Source organism: Falco punctatus (genome assembly GCF_963210335.1).
Source record: "Falco punctatus genome assembly, chromosome: 3".
NCBI lineage: Eukaryota > Metazoa > Chordata > Aves > Falconiformes > Falconidae > Falco > Falco punctatus.
Genome location: NC_137582.1, coordinates 56,132,816 through 56,156,777, shown reverse-complemented (window position 1 = coordinate 56,156,777; position 23,962 = coordinate 56,132,816). Strand labels below are relative to the sequence as shown.

General features: G+C 41.7%; 2 protein-coding genes across 13 annotated transcripts in view; one reads left to right on the top strand and one right to left on the bottom strand.

The window, feature by feature from the left end:
* ANKRD29 (ankyrin repeat domain 29) overlaps positions 1 to 562 on the bottom strand; it is a 57,231-nt gene extending 56,669 nt beyond the window's left edge. For all 11 annotated transcript variants that reach the window (XM_080380615.1, XM_080380617.1, XM_080380607.1 and 8 more), the window contains exon 1: positions 327 to 562. The gene's annotated coding sequence lies outside the window, so the exon portion shown is untranslated. The remainder of the gene's footprint in view (positions 1 to 326) is intronic.
* The window catches only part of LAMA3 (laminin subunit alpha 3), a 119,958-nt gene continuing 96,557 nt past the window's right edge, over positions 562 to 23,962 (top strand). For both annotated transcript variants that reach the window (XM_080380576.1, XM_080380575.1), the window contains exons 1-6: positions 562 to 967; positions 6,208 to 6,360; positions 17,109 to 17,226; positions 17,757 to 17,875; positions 19,400 to 19,570; positions 22,632 to 22,729. In XM_080380576.1, coding sequence (XP_080236702.1) covers positions 722 to 967; positions 6,208 to 6,360; positions 17,109 to 17,226; positions 17,757 to 17,875; positions 19,400 to 19,570; positions 22,632 to 22,729 — 905 coding nt within the window. In that variant the 5' untranslated portion in view covers positions 562 to 721. The remainder of the gene's footprint in view (positions 968 to 6,207; positions 6,361 to 17,108; positions 17,227 to 17,756; positions 17,876 to 19,399; positions 19,571 to 22,631; positions 22,730 to 23,962) is intronic.

Here is a 23,962-nt window from a genome sequence, read left to right as displayed (position 1 = left end):
TCTCCCTCCCCAGCCTCCCCCTCAGCTTCTGTGTTATCCAAAGCCCGTGCCAAATCCCTTCAAAAAGACAGGAGCTTCATTGTCTGCCCTGGATGAGCAGGAACACCCACCTCACCAGGAGCCAAGAGCACTGGCTGTGCATTGCGGGGGGTGGCCTGGGCTGCCTGGTTTCCAGCAGCCCAGAGCACTGAAAATCGCAAGAGGAGCAGCGACCGCTGCAGCGCATTTGCGCGGGGTGTCATCCCAAAGACCTGCAGGCAGCAGCGGGGTTTACCTGGCGTGCAGATGCCCCTGCTGGAGGAGAAAGCTGGGAAACCTTGACTTGCCTGCCCGTGTGTGACGTGACAGGTCGCGGCTCGCGAGGGTGGGATGCTGATGCCCTGAGGCTTGTTCAAAGTACGAACCCGCGCACCTGCCGAGGAAGGGCAGCATCAGACATCAGTTACCTGGAAGGCGCGCACAAGGGGGGCGGCCCCCCGGCCCGAGCCCCCCCTCCCGCGCCCCGTCCCGCTCCCCGCACCCCGCACGCCCGGGGGGCGCGCCCCGCTCCGCCCGGCGCCCCGCTCCGCCCGGCGCCCCGCTCCGGGTCTGCCCTGGCCCCGCCCCGCCGGCAGCGCGCGGGCAGCCCCCCGCCTCCTCCCGCCGCCTGCCCGCCCGGGCCGCCCGCCCACCGCAGCTATAGGGCCGCCCCGGGGGCGGCGAGGGCAGAGCCCGGCGCAGGATGGCCGCGCCGCCGGGCTCCCCCCTCCTCTGGGTCCTCCTCGCCCTCTGCGCCGCGCAGCCGGAGACCCCCGGCTCCCGCGGGACGGGGCTCAGCCTGCACCCGCCGTACTTCAACCTGGCCGCAGCGGCCAGCATCTGGGCGACGGCCACCTGCGGGGAGGCGGCGGGCGGCGGCGGGCGGCCGGAGCTGTACTGCAAGCTGGTGGGGGGGCCGGCCGCCGCCCCCCTGGGGCGCGCCATCCAGGTAACCGGCCGGGGCCGGACAGGGGTCGCGGCGCCGGGGCGCCCTTCGCCTCGCACCCTGCTCCTGGCGCTGCGGCGCGGCGGGCGGTGTCGGCGTGTCCTCCGGGGGCGTCCCGGCCCCTCCGGGGTGCTGGCGGTACCGCGGGGTGCGCCGCGGCGTTTTCTCCTGCTGGGCGTTGCCGCAGCCGCTGAGGGAGCCGGCGCGGGGCGGCGCTGGGCCGGGCCGGGCTGAGGCCGCCCGCGCTTCACCTGCCCGCAGGTGTCCGGCACCTTCTGGAGGCGCCCGCGGCGGCGGCCTCGCCTCGGCCCCCGCCGGTGCCCACGGTGTCCCCGGGGGTGCGGGGGCCGCTCGTCCCGGCAGCGGCTCGGGGAGCAGCCGGGCGGTGCTTCGTGGCCTCGGCGCTCGGCCCGCGGCGCGCTGCGCGGTGCTGCTGCCAGTAAAGCCGTGAGCCGGGGGCGAGGGCGGGGGGCCGCGCTGGTAACCGCTCGCTGACAGCGGGCATCGCTCCGGGGCGGCGGGAGAAGCGGGGTCCGGCCGTAGTCGGGCGGCTTTGAGGTGTTTTACAGGCACTAAACGTGGGGCTCGGCGTCCGTGCTGTGCGTTGCTCGTGAGAGGGATGCAGAGGTGCCCTGGGGCTCTGACAGGGAGCACGAGCACGCAGGGCAGCGAGGGTGATGTTCTTTCTTAGCGTGGTGTGAGATGATTTCACACGTTTTACTGTCGTCTTTCTCGTGACTGGCACAAAAGATAAAACTCCTGGCAAGGGTTAATGGAAATATATTATTTTTTTTTTCCTTTGGTAGAAACTTGTATAAACATGCCCATTAGAGGGTATGGAAGGAGTAACAGATGCACCGAGCTCTGTGATGTACTGCAGTGGGTGTTCAGTATCTGTTTGATCAGAACTTCGTCAAAGGGGGGGACTTTCCTAAAGCCTCAGACCTTCCAAAGTTATTTCATTTGTATTCTCTCTTGGTGGGAGGAGAAGAGAGCCAGAATGAAGCTGCAATTTGAAAGGGATTTCAAAAGCTTGCAGTCTGCTTCCTGACTTCAGGCAGTACAGAAGGAAGGCAAGTAAGTTTTTAGCCTCTTGGAGGAAGGGTTAGAGTTTCCAAGTCTTATGAGATGTTTGTATGTTCTAATGGTGGCATAACTCTTAATATCTGGGTTCAGAAGAGATTGGAATGGATAAGAGAGGTTTTTCTTACCATTTTCTAATGGGGACAGATGTTCAAGAGAGGGAAAGAGGACTGAGAAGGTACCACATACGTACTCCTTGTCATGAGCCAGAAGTGAGCCTGCAGCATCACGCAGCCTGCCCTCACAGTTCATTAGGCAGCCACAGCCAGCAGCGTGCTTTGCTCTGAACTTCTCTCTGCCATGCCTCCCCATGAAGTTTCAGTTTACCTTACATTTGTGCAGTGCCCTCCGTCATAAAAATCTCGAAGTGCTTTGGAGATGCTTACAGGCTGAGTAACGGACAGTTTTACTAATAGGAAGACTGAGTCACGCAGGGGGTATTCCTCTTGTTAAATATTTGCCTCACAGGTCCTAGGTCAGAGGGCAGTTGTGGTTCATGCCTGATTTGAGTTCCGAGAAGGACTACTGATAGCTCAGCCCTGGCACAAGGAAGCGTGTTCTGCCTTTTACAGCATTTGTGTAAGCACAGATACAGCAGTGTCTCTCTCCAGTTTTAACAAAGCCCCGTTGAGATACATAACATGAATACTTCTGTGGTTTACCAGTAGCTGTTGTGTTTCAAGAAGAGTTGAAAAGCCTTTCAAAAGTCCAGGGAAATCCCACCACAGAAAATGCGATAACATGTACATTGTGCTGCTATCAAGCTACTCCACCTCAAAGACACTATAAATAACAGAATCTTTTCTTTCATGGAAAATTGGAGAGAAGTGCGTTAAATTCTTGCAGAAGCTGAACTTACATGGAATGATTTAAAATCAGCGTAAGTATTCACACGTTGTTTCTTAAGAGTGTGAGGGAAGGTCGTGCAGCTTTTATGTAAAGTGATAGGTGTAATAGCCACCCTGTCAGGCCAGTTCAAGTTAAAGAAATGCCATGCACTCAAGACTCTCACTTTTGGGGTCTCTACAAGGCTGGATTGCAGCTATTGCTCTATGAATTAGGGAAACTGGAAAGAAGGCGCAGAGGGTGATCATCATTCTGTCTGACAAAGGGAACAGACAGCTCTGTTGCCAGTGCTACCCCAAGCACTGAAAATAAGGCAAAGAGAGGAAAGCAGCACCCGTTTCATTTCCACTGCTTTGTCACTGGCCTCTCTTGTTCAGCTTGTCATTTGGTGATGTGTCTTTCAATGAAGCTTGTAGTACGTGGCAAATCCGGAGGGAGCATTTGGAGGTTGTTTAAAGTTCTTCTGCAAGGTGATGGGTGGGGCAGTTCCTTCGTGGGTGGCTCAACTGCAGCTCTTAAGGCAATGCTGGACATACATTGTGGAAAGCTGTATGTTTCCCTTACTTAACACACTGGCAAGTGGGGCAATGACTTAGTAAGAACAGTATTGAGTGAAGAGATGCATGGCAGCATAAAATATTTCAGCGACTGGTAGATAAATGGTATGCTTCATTTTGTCTGCCAATCTGCTCTTAGTGATGTGCAAGTGTGAACTAAATTTTAACTGTATACCTGCCCTGCTCTGCCAGTGGGCGCAGAACTGCTAGGTGTTAAAAAGCAAACAAATCCTTCATTGTTGTCACTTCCTATAACTTACAGGTGAGACATTTTCATCCCTGAGTGTCTCCAGTCCACACCAGTGTATTTCGGTGAACTCATTTGTGTAGTTCAGTTTTCTCCTTCACTCAGGAGAACCAGAGGAAAGGAGGGTAACAAGGTCCCCAGCAAATGCACACCTGCCTGCCTGATGAACTGCAGCCAAAATCAAGTCTCCGAGGCCCAGTCTGCTGGAATGGAGATGTATCCTGCAGCAGAAAGGCTGAGCGTGGTGTGCCTGAGATACTGCCAGTGGGAAACTGGGAAGGCTGCTCTGTCCAATAATTTATTTTCTTTCATTTTTTGTTTTGCTGCCTTGTTGGCGGGGTTGCTGGAATGTACTTTAACTGAAACTCCAGATGTTGCAATGAAATTCTTTGAATTACGTGCTCAAGAAGGAAAAATATGGTATCTTGAGTTCAGATCAAGTACTCTGTTACACTGAAATCGCATAGGTGTGTGTAAATGTAACACATTTAATACTCCACTTAATTCTGCTGCTCCAGCTTTTCTTTGAGGCTGTTTCCAGATCGGAGCTGGAAACGCTATAGCAGCAACTCTATATTTCCAGTCTGATCATTGTTAACATGAATTTAGATCTAAAGACCATGTTTCATGCACATCATAAAACTATTTGGGGAATAGTTACACATATGTACTGTTGTAACATATTTATGTCAGAACTCCAAGTATGCATTTGTCAGGAAAGATGTTCTGATGCGGTGATAACTGCAGTTGCTGGTGCATGGATTGAATTTTCAGTGTATTGGTTTTGGAGATAGTGACACAATGTGCTTTGTTGTCACTGCAGAAACTGGCAATGTTGCCTGTAGCTAGCATAGGCTGATGTGGCTGTTGCAGAAAACCGTATCTGAACTTAGTCAGTGTCCCGGCATATTGTAGTTTGTACAAAAATCAGCCAAACCATCTTCTCTAACAGAGCTGGAGGAGAATCATGTTATAACATGATCCCAGATGTAGTTAACCAGTCTATGTACGTGATGATTTAGTAAGTCTCTAAACAGTTCTTTGAATTCTTAAGAGTTAACCCTCAGCCAGATTGACACCTTCAGTGCTGAATCGGAACAGCTAATGGTAGCCATGTCTTCTGGAAAGAACATCATATTCTGGTCTTTCTAGAAAAGCAGGGTGAGGATGGAACCATCGCTACATGCAGATACTGAAATAATTTCTACTGATGCAGAAATATTCAGTGAACATCTATGTTTTGTATTTGAAGGACACAAGATGGTGTATTTGTATCACATGAGAATGATGGAGTAGTTTCCAGTCCATTAGTAACTATAGCAGATGTTAAACAAATTCTGCTAGAGATAAACATCTTAAATTCACCAAGCTTGCAAGATTGCACCCAGCAAGAATGTGAGAGTCCTAATGTTATTCCTCTGTTAAAAGTGGACAAGTATGATTGCTCCAGTTACTTTACACTGGTTAGTCTGGCAGCAGTGACAAACAATATAACCATTAAGGGGGGTATGCCATTCAATGAAAATGGCATGTTTCTGCTGGAGTTCTACAAAGATCTAAGCCTGGCACAGTTTAGCATTTTCATTGATCATCACCACCCGGTGACTGGGTAAGAAGTGAAAGGGACGCTATAAAGGTCTCTTAATAACTAATTACAATGCTTCAACACTAATATTAGTGGACTGTAAAAATGCAGTTTCTTGAAGATAGTAATGCTGCTTTTGGGGCAAGCCAAGATGCCAAGTTAAGACACAATTAAGAAACTTTAGTTTATGCATCATTATTGTACAGAAGAGTACCGAGAGCTTTAGAAACTATTAAAGAGAGATTATCGGGGCATCTCCGGAGTGTGGCTTTAGTTGTGGACTAGGAATTGGGTGGTAACTTCTGCAAATGAAAATACAATGGGATTCTTTAAAGGGAAACCTAGAGGGAATCCACTGCATTTTCCATGAGTACATATTGTTCAGAAGTCTCCGATTCACCATGTATTGTAATAGCAGGAAAAAAATGAAAGCAGTATTTTAGAATTGTAACACCAAGCGTACAGGCAAGTAACAGATAGCCTGGTATTAATAAAACCATTAAAAATACTCTATGTGCATATGTGGATATTTCACAGTCTTTTAGGAGAATTGAGGATTATTTGTTTGTTGATCTTAATTCAGTTTTAAGAATCTTTGTTTCATTAATTTCCTACAGACACCCCTGCAGACACAATATAGGTAATTTCACCAAAGTATCAATACATTCATTAATAAAGAAAGACTGACTTACTGCAGTTTCCTTAAGGAGGTTTCTGAAATTTTGATTTGTAACATAAATTTAGTGTGTTTCAGGGTATAAGTGTGTAATTTAATCGCCAGGGGAATAATATACATTAAAAATTACACTATATAAAGAGAGAAACAAAATTTAACCCAATTTTTGATCAGCACTCTAGTTCAGAATCTCAGGTAACATGCTGTTAAGATTTCAGCTGAGACTGCCTTTTTAATATATTGTTTCAGGGACAGTTTTGTGATTATTGCAATGCTGCTGATCCCAGTAAAGCTCACCCGGTAACCAATGCAATTGATGGCACAGAGCGCTGGTGGCAAAGTCCTCCTCTTTCTATGGGCTTGAAGTACAACGAGGTCAATGTTACTTTAGAGCTGGGACAGGTAAGTGCATGAGCTATTGAATGAGATTTGATAATTTCTTGCATTTATTTTTTGCAGGCTTTGCAGTTGGGAGAGGTGTTTGAACAGATGATTTTAACTTCCAGCGTCACAGCTTGTCTGGTTTATGTTCTGTACTTTTTACAAAGTTAACTTCATTAAAGTTGTTGTTTTCCTTCAGGAATTTTGATGATGTGGGTTCTTGCCATTGGCATCACACAGATTTAATGCCGGTGCTTTCTTGCACAGACACTAACTCATTAATGTGAGGTTACAGGGGGGACCGCTCAGTTGAAACTGGGGCTCTAGCTTCCATTTCATATTATCCTTTTCTGTGGCCACAGGGAGAGATAGAGATTTCATGATCTCTTACCACACACACGTTTTGAGAATAATGTTTGGAGTCTGCTTTTGCCTCAGGGGTCCTTCTGGTTTCTCTATCATCCAGCAAGATCTTCAAGATAGACAGAAAGATACTGATGACATGGTCTAAAAGGGAAGGGACAGCAAAACCAGCGTAATATGAATTAGTAATATGACAGTAACATGAACACCCATATTTCCTCTACAGGCGATGGGCAAATAGCTGACAGTACAGCCTCTGTATCTGTATTGAAGTCATAGGGATGGATTCTCAGCTGCTGTAATTGGGCACTGATCCAGTGAAATTAGTTACGCTCTGCAAGTTCACACCAGCTGTAAATATGTGACTATAAATATATGTTGGGGGCTGCAAAATATACATATGCATATATATTTTGGACAGTGGTAACTGTTTATTGACTGATTATATAGCACAGGGTTTTCTGAATAGGCATTCAATTTAGTGGACAGTAAGAGGAGGAATGATAAAGGAAGAAGGTTTCTTTTGAGGCTTATCTGCCATTTTATTGGGGATTCAGGTGCAAATTATTTTACATCTTCTGTTACGTGCGCTTTTAATGCTCCTGTCCCTCACATGACTGGAATGGCTCTCATTTTGAGGATATCTTCATTCACTGTTTACTTTGGTACCAGTTGGAAAGTGACTCTGGACTCTCTCAGGGAATCCCAAGACAAAAGGTCAAAATGACTTCAGGTCTTGTGATCAGGAAGGAATCATTTTAGTTGGTGGATGGTTGAGGGTTTAGTGAGATTAATGTGATATTTTTTTTTATCATTTTTTCTTACTTCATGAACATTATCTCAGATCTGCATTCAGCTAGTTAAACCTTAATCTCAGGATTTATTTGAGCTTGAGATTCACTTTTGACATTTTGCGTAGTACTCTCACACCCCAGATTCATACAGTAAAACATGATACTAATAATGAAGAAGAAAATTAAATATTATGACAGTTACTGTGCCTACTCAAGGAAACAGGTAAACACTGAGACCCCAATGCACCTTACCTTATTTCAGTGTCCTAAAAATTAAGAGCTTAGCGTGTGTTAGTTATGCAGACTTTCTCAGCAGTTGACAGAGACAGAAGTTTTCAGAGTGCAATTCTCCCTCCAGTGAGCTGAAATGAAGGTTTTGGTTTTTAAGGAAAAATAAACGTTCTTAAAGTTAGATGTGTACCTAAATACCTTGCAGAACTACAGGCTATAATACTGAAAACATAGTAGGGATGTAGTTTTTCTCACTGAGTAGTTGTCCTTTATTTTGACACAAGGCATCTTTTTCTGCAAACAAAATATAGAATGTTTTTGCATGTGCAAAACATGACAAAGAGTAAGGTACATAAGTGTGCAGGGAAGCAATGGATGAGTTGTAAGTTGGTCATCAAATATTCACAATTAGAGGAAGCAGAACTCAGTGCAATGTCAAAAGCTTTTAATTTACAGTGTTCCTGCCATTATATCTTTACGACTGAGGACGGAGTCCCAGTGGAGCCTTTTGCCATGGTCTGATGACAATACTTAATTGAATAGTTGCACCATGGTGGAAGTTTTGAGTGCTCACTGCCACAGAGTTGGAACAGAACATGCACCTGCTGCTGCTTCTCTTTCATAAGGGCTAGGGGTGATTTTGATGTCAGAATCCTTTCAGGATGTTAAGTCTTTCTGCTAGAAAAAAGCTCTTTTTGCTGTACTTGTAATATGAGAAAAAGCAAAAAACCTTAAAGCAAAAGCCCTGCTTTACTTCTCTTTCTGACTTTCTGTACTATAGTTACATTTCTAATCAATCACAGTCCTTCTGAATAATAATTATAATGTTGATCCCTGAGGCAGTCTCTCCATCCTGTTAACATACTGTGGCTGTTCCTAACTTGTTTAAAATACTTGGATCAAATAAAGTCTCATTTATTCCTTTAATTGGTCCTGATTTTCCCAGCGTGGTTTTCAACATATTTTAAACTTCTGAATCCAGAATGTCTGTCTGAAGTTCATTGCCCTTCCCCTGACTCTTTAGATTGCCTAATTTTAGCAGGTGTGCCCTCATCTTTGGCTTGCTAAATGCTCAGCAGATATTACAGTAATACTCCCCCAGGTATTTTCCTGAACTCTGTCTTCAAAAGGAGATGAAGGTTAAGGATAGTGTGATATGAAAAAGAAATGTCTAACTGTTGTACGTAAAAAAAGCATAGTCAACAAATTTTATTGTTGCTTTTAGTTACACGTGATTTTTTTTTTTTTAAACTGTGTTTTTTATGGCAATAATATAGTGCTGAAACACTGAGGCTCAGTGAAGTCTTGTGCACTAAAATGTTGAGTAGTTTTTATGTAGTGATATTATTAGTCACTGTTGTAAACTAAAGGCACACAGTGGAATGTAATGTCGAATTAGTAATTTTGTTAGGGAGGGAGGGAAACAACCATAAATTTAAGATAAGTGGTATGGCCTGTGGATGACTTTATGCTTTTATGTTATCTGCCGATTAAAGCATGTAAATACTCTGTAAAAAAGCCTCACAGTTTGGTAGGTCTTCTGAATTGCTTTTATATGGTAGGTATTGCTTATGGGATTAATTTTTTTATTTGGTAGCAGTCCTCTATGTCCATAGCTTTACAAACAACATTGTTGTGGAGAATATTAACCAGCTTTGGCTAATTATTACGAAAAACATTTGTTCTTAACTTACAAAAGATTGACATAATTTCTTAAAATGTGTCTGAAGTTACAGTTACTTTATATTTTACAGAACAGCAGTTAAATTATCCTGTAGGCCCTTCTCCTGTAGGGAGATACTGTCAAGGTGATGGGAGATTTATCATAAGCTGCATTGAACTGGGCTTCCAAAACTAGTCATTGCATTCATTGTGCTTGACTACTGAAGACTTTATATTACCAATGACCTTGAAATTAGACCCAGCTCTGGGGTGGAATTGCATAATCTCAATAATAACACCGAGAAGCCCTACAAATTAGGGCACAAGAACCACGCGTAAAGCTTCTGCGCTCCTGCAGAACCGCCTCCAGCAGTGAGACAGCCTTTCCCCTGGAACCCCTGCACAGCTCTGCCCCCGCAGCAGCCCCGACCCCTGCTTGGCTTCACACTGTGGAGAACAGGGTCTTTTAGGCCTGGGGAAGGTACAACATTGTCCCTGCAGTACCCAAAAAAGGGGATCCTAACAGCACAATCTTGCGTTACTTTGTATTAGAGAACTCTGGTTCTGAGTATTTCAGTTTGTGCAGGAAACTTGATTTGGGATCACACCACAAATCATGCCACCAAAAAAAAAAAAAAAAAAGTCAGTTGATTTTTGGCTCATACCACAGTAAGGTGAATCTACTTGTGAACTCTAGATTAACACAACTTCAGCTGATCAAGTAGCAGCTGCCTTATAGGAGTTTTTAGAAGTTGTTACCAGGTAATCACACTCCATTTATTCCTCAGTCACACCACAAGCAGCTCTTTCTGAGCTGAGCTGCTAGCCTTTGTCAAGGAAATATTTTAAATACATCCTTTCATGCTCATATATTATTCTTTAAGATGTAGTCAATGTATTAAAGCTTTAATTAAAAGTAAAAGTTTTAATTAAAGACCTTTTGAATGGCTTAGCATTTTTTTCTGATGTTTGCGTTAATAGATTTACGTTATTTGCTTTAAAATGTGTTTTTGATGTTAATTTGGTATTATTCTCAAAACATACAGAAAAAAACCTTGCAAGTCTTACTCTCCTTTGCTTTGCTGGCACTGTCTTTCTCTGGTTCTTCTTCTGCAACCTTTTAGGAAGGTCTTTGTGCCCACTCATCGATCTTGCTTCCTTCCAATGTCTGTGTTTATGCCTTTTCCACCTTCCTTCCCACGCTCGTTCCTGCACATTACTTTCATTTTTTGATATGTTCTCCTAAACACCTCACTTTCCACTCGGTATAGTAAAAGCAGTATCTCTGCTGATAGCCTCCAACCCTCTGCACTTCCTTGTGTTTCCTTCCAGCGCTGACAGTACTGCTGTGTTCTTTTTCCTTCGGGCTGCAACGCTCATAAGGGGACATCTCTCTCTTGGGCAGCTGAAGTCTGAATCGTACAAACTTTTTCCCATATGAATAGCTTCAGTGTTCTGTGAAGAAATAGGCCATATGTAAGAGATAATTATGAGCACTGAGTTGGTCTTTGTCCAAATCCCAGTGGAAAAGTGGCTGCATGAGAAATTTTAGGATAATAACTGACAATCATTGATGTATTTGCCTTCAGCTTTAAAAAAAAAAATAATCAAGGACTGATTAAATCTTGATAATGGACTACCCTTTCATTTCTGGAAGTGTTCCTTCCTTCCAGAATACTGCCTGTGAAGTGTGGAGAGCATCTCCCTTCTGGTCCTGCCCATTGACTGATAGAGAAAAGACTGAACGCCTCCAGATGTGTCAATGAGGCATATTCACAGGCACTGACTTACATAACTAAATACAGTTTTTAGCATCAGTAGGTAGTTAAATGAACAAAGGATACGAATACAACTTGTACAGTACTAACTGAACGATGTTGGAAGTCCTGTGCTTATTCCTGGCTTCTGCACTGCAGTCTGTGAAGCTGGCATGCAAGGAATGACTCTGGCACGCTGTGCAGTGGGAGCCTCTCCCGTCACTGTCACTGTTGATGCGTTGTTAGTGTTGCTGTGTATACCTGTACGCAGTTAAACTGGATGGAACACATGCAGTGTTCTCAGATACTACCCACATGGGATTTTCCCCTGTACCTCTGCTATAGCTACTTTTCCAGGTACCCAGAAGAGTAATTGGCAAATGCCAGAAAGGCTGGATCAGCTCTCTCTGGTTGGCATTTTTTAATATTACAGTTTCATCTGCAAAATACATTGTTGGGGACTGCCAAATACTGTTAGGAGTGTTTTAAGTCTCTGGATCTGCAAGGCTGCCTCAGGTCCTGCTGAGATGCTATTGAAGAAAGAGGGTGCTGACTTCTTTGCGACCTCAATAAATCAAAGCCTTTAATTTTAACCAAAGTACATGGGATTTTTATTTCATTGAAATAGATTGTTACTTTTATGGTTTAGTCTTTGATAAAAAACAATGCTCAAGACCTTAAGGCTTCATGACATTAAGAAACTAATGGGCACGCACATGCCAACACTGTGCAATCCGTTGCATTAAGGTGTGCTCTGGAGCTGGTCCCAAGCTCAATTCACACTTCTTTCAATCCCTTTGCTTCAACCCACATCTGAGAATTTTAGTTTATGTACTGAATGGTCATCAGATTTCTGCCTCTTTCTCACTTTCTTTGCTAACATGTTAATCAAGTAGAGAAAGTTTGCATGTCTGCTAATGCTGGGCACCCTTTGCAGAGGTCCTTCAGTGCAGAGACTTCACTGTCTTCTGCGTAATGTGCAGTGCCTGCCACGGTGTCATTATTCAAGATAATGTCAGAAGCCTAGAAGAACTGTCATATGTTGAGGGAATTTTTGATGATGTAGATATATCTGCAAGTACAATGCTGGAAACAGCTGTTGTCTGTACTTCTGCAATTCAGATTACATGAAGGAGGATTCTTGTGGTACCTTTTTGAACACATCTATAGCGATCTATAGAATGCCTCGGCTGGATGGTCTGCCTGACTTTAGTTGTGTTCTTGTTATTGCCACACTCCGGGACTTTTTATTCTTCAGGAGCAAAAAAGGGAGAACAATCCTTTCATACCTACGAGGGTAGCACACAGCATAACGGTTGTTTGCAACAGTGTGTGTTTTTCTGTTGTCCTAGTTTATGCGCAGCACTTAATTGTCATTTCAGTGTTTTAGTATTCTGTTTTGAATTTATGGTGGTAGGAATGCAGGAAGATATACTTCTGTATATGCATATCTAACTTTCTTCCATTTGCTTATGTATTTTAGGATTCAAAGAAATCTTGTAAATTCCTCCATATAAAGAATTGCTTAAACTTCTAAGGAGAAAATATAGAAAATATTTTAAACTAGTCTTATTGCAATTTTTAGATTTCTCATGAGGATGGAATGGGTCATAGGAAGTTTTCTTTCTGTTGGGTTAAAATAAGTAGTGTGCAGGCCATTAGATATCATGAATGTTGTATCATCATCAATAATGGTACAGTGTGATTCTCAATCAATTTAAATGAACTCTGTTAATACAATCTTAAATTCACCTGTAAGGGCTTCTATAGAAATGTTTCTGTCTTTGTAGTGTAATATTGGTAATTTCTAGCTCTGTATTACAGTTTTCATTTTTAGATGAGAAAGACAATTTGCTGATTCTGCTGGATGGTTTTAAAAAAACTTTATCTTGTTTTTTGTGAATCTTCCAGGCCACTTATTACAAGAATATTTCAAATCTGAACAAGCTTGAGTGAACAGGAAAAAGTCACATCAATAAGGAACTGGTTAAATTCCAGCTGTTGACAATCCATCAGGTTTGATCCATGCTGCTAGATTGCAGCAGGGTATGGGGTGAGGACATTTACAGGAGTACATCCTCTTTCACGTCTGCATTTCCAGAGTGGATTAGTTTAATTGCTGGAAACAAAATGCTGTTTCTACTTGTAAACTTATTTCTTTATTCATGTAAGGGAATGGTCAGAATCTTTATTAAGCCATATTTAAGATTTTTTTATTGATATTTTTTTTTACTATTATAGAATTGCACCAAAAGAACAGTTCTTTTTAATGCTTACTTACATTTTTAAGAACTTGACTTAAAAGCAGCCAAATAAATATTTTTTTCCAAAAATGAAGAAACTCCCTTTTTTTTCAAAACTGAATGATAGAAGAAAAACACTGCTTTGAGTTTATTATGCCTTTTTTTCAGGCTAGGTCTTACTTCTGTCAATGCAATGGGATCAAGATTTAAATTAGTCAAATGCCAGCTTAGAAGATGTGATTAAAATTGCTTTTAATGATTGCTTTTCTAGGTCTTATGTCAGCAAGGTTACTCTTTTATCTTTAGTTCAGATTTATTTGCGAAGCCAAGGATTATTTTTCTTCTGTTGTTCCCTCATCAGATCTGGAGAGAGATGGTTCATCAGCCTGGTCAGTATTCAGTCATAGTGGAAATCTGGATTTTCAGGTGGTGTTCAGCATCCTTGATCCAGGTCAAAACCAAATAAATCGTTGGCACCCGAATGAAGCCAGAAACAGAACAGATGAATAGATGATAGGATTAGTGACTAAGTTTTGGTGAGGTATTGTTATTAACTAACACTAATTTATTTTTATCAAGACCTATCCCTTTCCCCTTTCTGAATGTGACTGTACAAACCTGAGAAGTATTTCAAACTATGAGATGTAAGGAGAGCTGCATGTGAATTGAAGCTTTTCACATGCAGCAGTAGTTCAAAGTTGCCATGCATTTTTTTCTTCCATTTTGTGGTTTGAGTGGAAGCATGCAATGTGTGGTGCTGGGGAGACGGTTCTTTAAGCGTTGGCAGACTTGCAGAGTTCCGGATATAATACACATATTGGACAGTACTTCAGCTTCACGTGCATTGAGTAGTCATAGGCTTAAACAAATTCCACAGCTGCACAGCCGACGTGGCATACAGGTGTTTGATGGGTGCCACATGCTGATTCAGCTGTGTTACTATGGTGTGCTCTCATTTTGGCCACTTTTTTCTTTAGATGCTTATGAAAGGTTATAGTCCAGGGTGACACTGATGTGTAAGTGAGCTTGTCTCATATTTCTTCAGCACTGTGGAAATGGAATTCACTGCTACTATTTTGCTCGCGCTTATGAGAAGGTATCACCTGTTGCGATAGATGAGACGAGACTGGCTGTGTCAGCACTTTGAGTAGCATCTGAGTAAAAGAATATAATAACTGTATGACAAGCTGAAGCAGATGTCATCTGCTTTTTTGGGGAGTAGATAGAAGTCATTGTAATGATTCCACAACGTGACTACAAGCAGTGGTGCCCCGGAGAAGGCAAGGCCTTTTCTATATGCTTCTTTTGTTTTCTCTTGAGCTTTCTAAACAGTTTGTCTTGATTAACTCAGTATCAGCCAACACACAGTGTTATCCACGCTTGTTAATGTGCAAGTAAGGATGGGACTCCCAAAGGCCCTAAAACATAGGCTATTGCCTGCCCAGTGCAAACCTGAACAGGACAATACCCCTTGAGAGATTCAGCTGGCCAAAAGCAAGAGCATGAAGCACTATTTTTTTAGGAATTTCAGAACTGTTGTGCTTTCCTGGGAGGATACCAGTCTTTGCACTGAATGGCCATACCGAATGACACGGAACACCTGTATGGCCAATATCCCTACTCTGAAACTTGCCAGTCAAGTAGCGGGAGTTACTTAGGCAAAGAGTATCAGAAACAGTAAGGGCAACTCTTGCCCCAGTCCCCAAAATATTCACCTATTTCTGACAATCAGTGTAGAGACTTTCCATTAGTAATTTAAAGGCATTACTCCACCTGTGCAGTCATTGTGCATAGTTGTGGGTTCTGTCATGGTTCTGTCAACAGAATGGCTGCCACTACTTTGCTTGATACTGTTGTCTAGTGAGTCAGTATCCACATGTAGATACTGTCTGGCTACTTAGATACCTAATTTAGTATCACAGAAGGTGAAGTTGGTGGTTGTTGTGCTGTGTTAAGCGAGCAGGATAAATTCCAACACTAACATGAAAGGAGTTTTTTTCCCCAATTTTTTCTCCGCTGACCTAAGTAACCAACATTCAGCAAATCAACAGTTTCTGAAATACGTTTCAAGGTACAACGACACTTACTGCAGCGATGACTTGGTGTGTATAGAACAAGCAGTTGCCCTGGGTAGTTGTACATACTGCACTAAATGAATGCCCGATGAAAAAGCTTCCTTTTTTTTCTTCTGGGATGTGAGGTATTATCATGAGAGCATGCTCCATGAAGTGCCTGAACTCCTCCAGTTTCTCTGTGAGAAGGGTTTACTTTCTTATGTGAATTTTTTTGATATCTGAAATGGATGTGTGAAGATTGAGGCTGCTTGTAGGTGTAGGATTGCAATGTGCATGTAGCCATGGGATAGGCACGTGCAGTACTGGTTAGGGACAAATATTTCTAGGTATCTGCTCCACTGTGGTGTTCGCCATTTGACTCTGGCTCTTGGTGGCCCCAGCTGGCAGCTGAATGGGCCAGTCATGGCAACAGTTGCAGTTCCCAGTTTGTGGTTGGGAGCTTGTATGCACTTGTGGTTTGGAGTCTAATAACCTGTGCAAAGTATTAGCTTCAGTGTTACAGCATTTGTGATGTTTGGGCAAAGATAAACTACGTGGGTGTATTTGATGTGAGGGCTCTGGCAGCAGTTACTTGACAGACCAGGGACTGTAACTCACTGCCATCCCCATCAAAGTGAGAATCTCTTGCAAGCAGATGATTCTGGGTTGAAGTTGTTGAGTGGGAAATTCTAGTGCAGATTCACTTGAATATTGACTGTACTTCAGTATTGGATCACTTTTATTGCCAGTTTATATCCATGTTGTGGTTGTTTGAACTCTAAATGACCCTTAGAATCAATCTGTGTTCAGTCTTTTGTGTGGAGGTAATTTTACTATCTGATTTTTATGACTATGGGCTATCCCAAGAGGCTTACAGTAAGGTTTCCTTTCTTGTCAAATCCTTTTTTTGCTGTAGTGTTTGGGAGCTTTCTGTCTCTGTGGTCTATTGCTGTGACACATAATGAGCACCTAAAGAAGCCAGATGGGACTCTTGGCCTTGGGAACCTTGAGCTGATGAAGCTCTTTGAGCTGTTTCAGATGATGAATGAGCTACAGTCATAAGCATCTTTCCTGTGTTATTTGATATCCACAAAACTCTGGTGTGGCTTGCTTCTGCCACTTGAGAAGTCTGTCAAGTGGCAAAATTATCTAGAAATATTCTTAAAGTGAGGGAACAGATGGCTATAGAATACTGTCAAATGCAACCAGAGGATTCCCAGTGTAAATGGTGTGTGCGTTTTCTCTTACATCACTGTGATTTTCCTTGACTACAAGAACAATTATGTGATTGGAATGCAACACAAATGTATGAGGATGCTGCAAAAGTATCTTAGTTCAATGATGTGTTGAGATGCTGACTTTTCAAAGTTAATACCCGTAACCCACCCAAGCAATTAGTCATGTGCAAAACAGAGCTGTTCTGAAATGTAAGAGATGGCATTTAACACATCCCTCTTGCAGCTTCCTTAATGTGTTGGAGCACGTTGCCAGGTAAGATAGCCAGCTGAGAATCTGGCCTATTATTTTAATGGGAATGAAACTGCAGAGGATAACCTTCTCACTTTACACCAAAGAAAAGGTGTTTATTGGCATTAGTTTTGGTATTGCAGTACTTTTCTAGAGTTCAGAAAGTTCCTGATAAGATCTATGTATTTCTTTTACCAGCTCTTCCATGTTGCCTATATTCTTATCAAGTTTGCAAATTCTCCTCGTCCAGATCTCTGGATCTTAGAAAGATCAGTGGATTTTGGAAGGACTTACACTCCCTGGCAATATTTTGCTCGTGAGTATCAATTTTGTGTCACTTCTCTTTGGTGGACAGGTTTCTTTAACCTTTCACCTAGTAGCAGCAAAATCAGACTGTGGGGATCACTGAAGATTTCAACTGCAGTGAAGACAGTGAATGTTGAATACATTTCTCTTGTCTTAGCTATCCACAATAAATTAGTTGCAAGAGTGTAACTAAAAATGAGTAAGATATTTTGAAAGTATAATTCAATACATAAATATTTTTGAGTCTGTTGGAAATTTTTGATTTGTTTGTCTTGGGTTTTGGGTATGTCAGAACTACAGTGTCCTTCATCCCATGGAACCCCCAAGTTCCTTGCAGAAATCGAAGTGAAATATAAATGCAAAACCTTGGAGTACGTCCATAGCTTTTTTTTGTGATGGTATGATAAATATTGTGCCATGTCTTGTCAGTCACAGGGGAGAATTTACCTGGAAGCACAGGGGATACTTCTTTGTTAGTTTAAATTTGAACAGTAATGTTTATTTTCGCATATAAAAATGATTTTGTTCTTACTTGACTAGACTCCAAAGCAGATTGCTTGGAACGCTTTGGAAAGGAAGCTAATCTTCCAGTGAGGAGGGATAGTGATGTCCTTTGCACCACAGAGTATTCTCGCATTCTGCCTCTTGAAAATGGAGAGGTAAGTGCTTTTAGAAGTAATGTGTAATGCTGGAAGCAAGCAGCATTGGTTTCAGAAATTTGCTGTCTCAATAAAAACCTAGAACTGGACGTAATTTTTCAGCTATGACTGCTTGAACCTACATTAGTAAGTCCATAACCAAGCACTTAAGTTGCTTGTGAGATTTTTGGAGGGTGAGGCTCCTCCTAACTTTTACCCTTTGGGGGTGAGCGCTGCTCAGAGCCAACTGTGTTGATTTTTATCATAATTTAGGTACCTCACTTTAACCATATGCATTTGAAGCCGTTGACCGCATTTTCTGAACGCTTCCAATGTATATAGCAGAGCTTACTGCATCAGAATTGCTCATGGGATTAAAGGCTGGAGAAACCACTCAAGAATAAGTAGCTATTTAAGAAAAGAATATATAAAATGCTACATGTTTGTAATATAATACATGTGTTTTGAAAATGTTGCTTTGATTTTAGCTGTTATTACTTGCTAGGCAGAAGCGTGGCTTGTGTTATCTGTATGAATGTTAAATTCCTGGCTGTGCTGGTGGTTCTGCTGACATTCTCCTTTTACACCTGATGTGGTTAGAATTGAGATCTGAACTCCTCAAGAGTTATCCAGAGTTTTGAGCATATGGATCTGGAGCTGTAGTTTCGTATTAAAGTAGAGTTTGGTTTATTAACATAACTGTAAAATTTTACCAATAAAATATTGTAAAGAATAATTCCCATGAAAGAACACTGCTGGTGCCATCACCTATTATGTTCCTAAAGGAATTCTGCTGCTATCAGAGCTGTCACCATTCCCTTACGTGCTTTGGATTATAGCAGCCATTTGAAAATAGAAATCTGTTATCTGGTCAGTTAGAAATAAATGAAATTCTCTTACTCAGTCCTGTATACACACGCTGGATTGTTAATAGAGATTCATGAATGCTAAGCTACTGGCATCTGTTTCTTTAAAAAAAATTTAAAAAAATTACTGGAGCCCCTGTTTTGAAAGCCAGATAAACCTGCTTTCATGTGAGGGATTTTCTAAAGCAACACTGTGTACTTTCTTCCATTAATATGCTCCCAGGCACTGGACGTGGTAACAATAATATTTTCCAGGAATGTTTGTGCCTTAACCCAAAAATAAATGTGCTTTGGGAAAGAGCCAAGACCTGATGTTTTTACTCAGGCAAAGCTCCCATTGACACTATCAACTGTTAATATAACTACTTCCAACTATTCCTATTATTTTTTAGTATTAAAAAATGTACATTTTGTGTGTTATACCTACTGTTTTCAAAACATATAGAAGCACTTTTGTTTCCCAATGTGCCATGTGAGTAATGAGAATTCAGGAGGGTCCAAGACTAACAACACTATTTTTCCTGATGTCCTGGCTTCGGTATGAAATGTGTAGTTGTTACTGCAAACATGCTTAGAAACAGTAGCAAGTTTTTGGTTTCTCTTATTAGTTTTGCTCTGTGTTGCTACTGACACTTGCAGTTGAAATATTTTAACAAAAATGTGCTTACTTCTTTGTTAGATTGTAGTATCTTTGGTAAACGGTCGCCCAGGAGCAAAAAACTTCACTTACTCCCCTAGTCTTCGAGAATTCACAAAAGCAACAAATATCCGCCTTCATTTTCTCAGAACTAATACGCTTCTTGGACACTTGATATCAAAAGCTCAACGAGACCCCACTGTAACCCGTAGAGTAAGTACTGTTTTTGCTGAGATATACTCAACGATCTTACTCAGCATGCTAGAGACCAAAAAAAGTGATCTAGATGTTTTCCCTTTGCAACGTACTAACAATTGAAACTTAGTGACCCACCTTTAAATTCGCGTATTTTCTCCAGGTTTGTTTGAGACAAGAACATAATTGGGTCAGCGTAGAGGGCAAGTAAAGATTAATGATTTTGTAATAGACAGTCTTCTTTCCCTGTTTTCAAATACGGAAGGAAGTTGGGTGCCTCATAGGGAGCTATAAGGAGCCAAAGTGGAAATCTTCTAAACTATCTTACACAGAACTGAGGAACTGAATATCCTCAGCTTTATTTGACACTACTTTCCCTTATTTATTCAAAGAAAGATTTTCAGGAAACAGCACCTGAATTTCTGAAGGAACAGAAATCAAAGGGCATACTTAAAAGTTACTGTCTTACCACAAATTGTTTGAGATGCCTAGGTGGTTTCAGTGGATTTTGGGCTATTCAGGAGCTTAGAAGCCAAAGTCCCACTCCCATTCAGTGGGGGAATGTAAGGAAATACAGCTCCCTCAAGGGAATACTGCATAGAAATTCATATACTTAGAGAGATTGCAGACTTCATATTGTATTGTTATTTTTAACCTTTTCAGTTAAAAATGAAGATTCAGTGACAATTGGAGGAAACCCTGGGGTGAGGCACCACACAAATGTTTATGAGGGTTTCAGCATTGAAAAACATAAAATTATTCCAGTTACTTGATAGCACTCCTATTAAGTACCTTTATTGTCTTATGAAAATTTTAAGATGTTGCTCACAGGCAGATGTAAAAGCAGTATTTAGTTTTCTTGGCAAGCAGCACAGATTTAATGTAAGAATCTTCTGATGTTTTCATAGCCACGGGATCTAGGCTAAATGAATGAAATGTCCAGTGTTTTATTAAACTGTTAAAAGATAGCGCAGGTTTTTATTGTAGAGACCTTCAAAGTCTAGGAAATAGTTAATATTCTTAAGGAAAATCTTTGTGTTAAACTTCCTACAGAAACAGATGAAAACCAGACCAGTTCTGTTCTCCTATCCAAGTAACTGCCTGGCTTCTTCTGTTAATGGTTTAAGTTCACAACACACTAAATCATATAAAGTATATTTTATGTCTACACTGTGGCAGTTTGGCCTGTTAATTGTTTTGGCCTATTAATTGTTTTGGCCTATTGCTAATTGCTGTTTTGACTTATTACTGAGCAGTGACGGTACAACTGCTGTTGGTACTAAGCATGGCTCTGCAAAGCTCTATGAAACCATAGACCGGGTTGTGAAGACTCTTACACCTAAAACTACTGTTAAATATGTTGGCAAGAGTCACAGTGATAATTTCTAGCTGTGCCGACAACACTGGAAGCTTTTACTTTTAAGTTTTACTTACAGTATGAAAATGATATGCACAGTTGGAAATGAACGTGTATATCTGAATAGAGAAGGCAAAAAACATTTCCTCGTCTGTATATCCCACCTACTGTTCTTCACCTGCCTAGAGCAAAGAGAGCTAGTTGGAAAAGCTCTCTGCCTTGGGGAAGCATCTTGTCTGTGCCGGCCAGCTCCACCTACGTAAAAGGAGAGAGTGTATATGCAACTGAAATTAATCACAGAATGGTTGTTGAGGTTGGAAGGGACCTCTGGAGGTCCTTAGGTCCAACTCCCACTGCTCAGGCAGGGCTACCTAAAGCCAGTTGGCCAAGACAATGTCCAGGCAGCTTTTGAGTATCTCCGAGGAGGGCGACTCCATAACCTCCCTGGGCAATCTGTGTCAGTGCTCAGCCACCCTCACAGTGAAAAAGTGTTTCCTAATGTTCAGAGGGAACCTCCTGCCTTTCAGTTGATGCCAGTTGTCTCTGGTCCTGTCACTGGGCACCACTGACAAGAGTGCAGCTCCGCCCTCTCAACACCCTCCCTTCAAGTGTTGATACACATTGATAAGTTCTCCCTGAGCCTTCTTTTCTCCAGGCTGAACAGTCCCAGCTCTCTCAGCCTTTCCTCATAGGAGAGATGCTTCAGTCCATTCATCATCTTTGTGGGCCTTTGTTGAACTCTCTCCAGTATGTTCATGTCTCTCTTGTACTGGAGAGGCCAGAACTGAACACAGCACTCCAGGTGTGGCCTCACCAGTGCTGAGTAGAGGGGAAAGATTGCCATCGGGAGAGTCCTACCACCTACATACCACCTAGAAGGGATGTATTGTGAATGGATTGAGCACAGGACATATATCTGCAGGATGTTCTGACCATTTTTCTCTTCATCCTCCAGTGGCATTAAATATCCCTCTTTAATTTTTCTGGGGCTGCATAGAGATCAAAGTTTACAGCCATCCCTTTGTTCTGCCTGGTGCTCTAAGGAGACAAGGAAACAACTGAGCTACAAAAATATATGCAGAAGTTACTATTGCTATGTATACAGTAATTATATTTTCATTGAGTTGAACCAATTACATTTTATCTTCTGTTGCCTGGGTGCCTGCAAGGCATGTGGATGAGATACAGAGTGGTTCAGTTTTGGGTCAGAATTTCAAATCCAGCTTGAGTCATGAGTGATTTTGACCAGGCTGGTGATTTCCATCTTTTTCTAGTGTTAGTGATCATGTCTGACTGGATGGGGAGACTGCACTGCCCAAGCCAACATGTCCTGTTTGTTGACCAGACCGCAGTCTCACGAATTGATGCTTTGACTGTACTTTACATCTCCATCCTCAAACTGGCTTTGAACAAGCTTTGGGCTTGGGTACTGGCAGCTGCGTAGCTGCTGGGGAATTGAGAACTAGAGCGATATGCATTTGGTGCGAGCTGCACAACCCTGTTACTATCAGGCACCCCATGGGTATTGGCTGTGATTTGCTGGTACTCATACTGAGACACAGGCATCAACAGAGTTTTGACCATTGGCTGCCTGACTTTGACCCTTTGTAAAGTCATGTCTTTAAAATTCTGATAAGCAAGATTTAACAATCTGATGTTGGTATTTCTGACATAATACAAGTAAGTAAAGACCTATACATACTTATTTTGCTTGTTCCATAGTATTACTACAGTATAAAGGACATCAGTATTGGTGGTCGATGTGTTTGCCATGGCCATGCTGAAGTATGTAATGCAAAGAGAGGTGAAAACCAATACCAGTAAGTAAGCTGAACATAACATTAATTTAATACGAGGAAAACAATACATGCATGTTTTCAAAAGACCTTTTTTATTATAAAATTCTATAGTATTACAGGGATTTTTCATTATGTTTAAAAAACCGTAGAATCTGCTAATGATTGACAAGAAAACATTTCAAGAGATATTGTATGTGAAATATAATAGTAATAAAGTCTTTACTTAGATTTTTTTATTTTTAATTGAAATAAGAGTTTGGCAGATGGAATAATTTCTTAGAAACTTGGGTCTTTTTGGAAAACATGGGTTGATACCGCCTTCCCACAGCAGGAATTAGAAGCCCATCTCAAGAACAAAGTGAACTTCCTGGAGATACTGAGCATTATAACTGAGCTCAGCCAAGATCCAATGACTTTTGATCATTACTAGAAAAAATAAAACCAAATCTGAACTAACTGTTCCTTTTCCCTGTTAAGTTTGTGATTTCCATATTGATTTCACAAGGAGTTAGATCAGGGTCCTTGGCTTATCTGCTATAAGGAAGTGACTGTGAGTAATTAGGCTGTCTAAAATGTATTTTAAAAGCCTGATTTTAAACCAGCTGTTGCTCTTATCCACGGTGGCATTGAAGCAAACTTTTATCAGGACAATGCAATATTTTCAGTTGTGGTCTAATGAGAGTAAGTGGGGAGAAGGGTGGTTCCTTTCCAGATGTCTATGCTAGAGAAAATTACAGAATGTATGAAATCTACAGGAATAGGATGGTTATATTAAAAAAAAAATATTGCCCCTTGGTTATTAGACTATACAAATAAGAGAGGAACATTGGAAAAGGCCTCTCCAGTCTCAAGGTCTTTTTCTTCCTGGGATTCAGTTACTATGCATGATAGTAAGACATAGCCCATAATGAAAGCTTGCCCTTCAGTAGGGTATTCAGCTAAATAAAAAAAATGAACTACATTTTCTTGATGAATAGTGTGCACTATTTTAAAAATAATAAGATAAAGTTATGATCTTGGTTTATTAAAAACACAAATAAAATTATTGTAAACAAAGCAAAATGAAAAAATTATGAAGGCATGTATATAAAGGTGATAAATATTTTGATTTACTGTACATCAACAAGCTTGAGCCTTGGAATGAAACTAAAATAGGATACATCCTAAACTGTTATCTATCATCTTGATTTAATATTCTAGAATAAAGTTTCATAATCCAGTCTATTGAATCCAATTATAAATGTTCTCTATAAG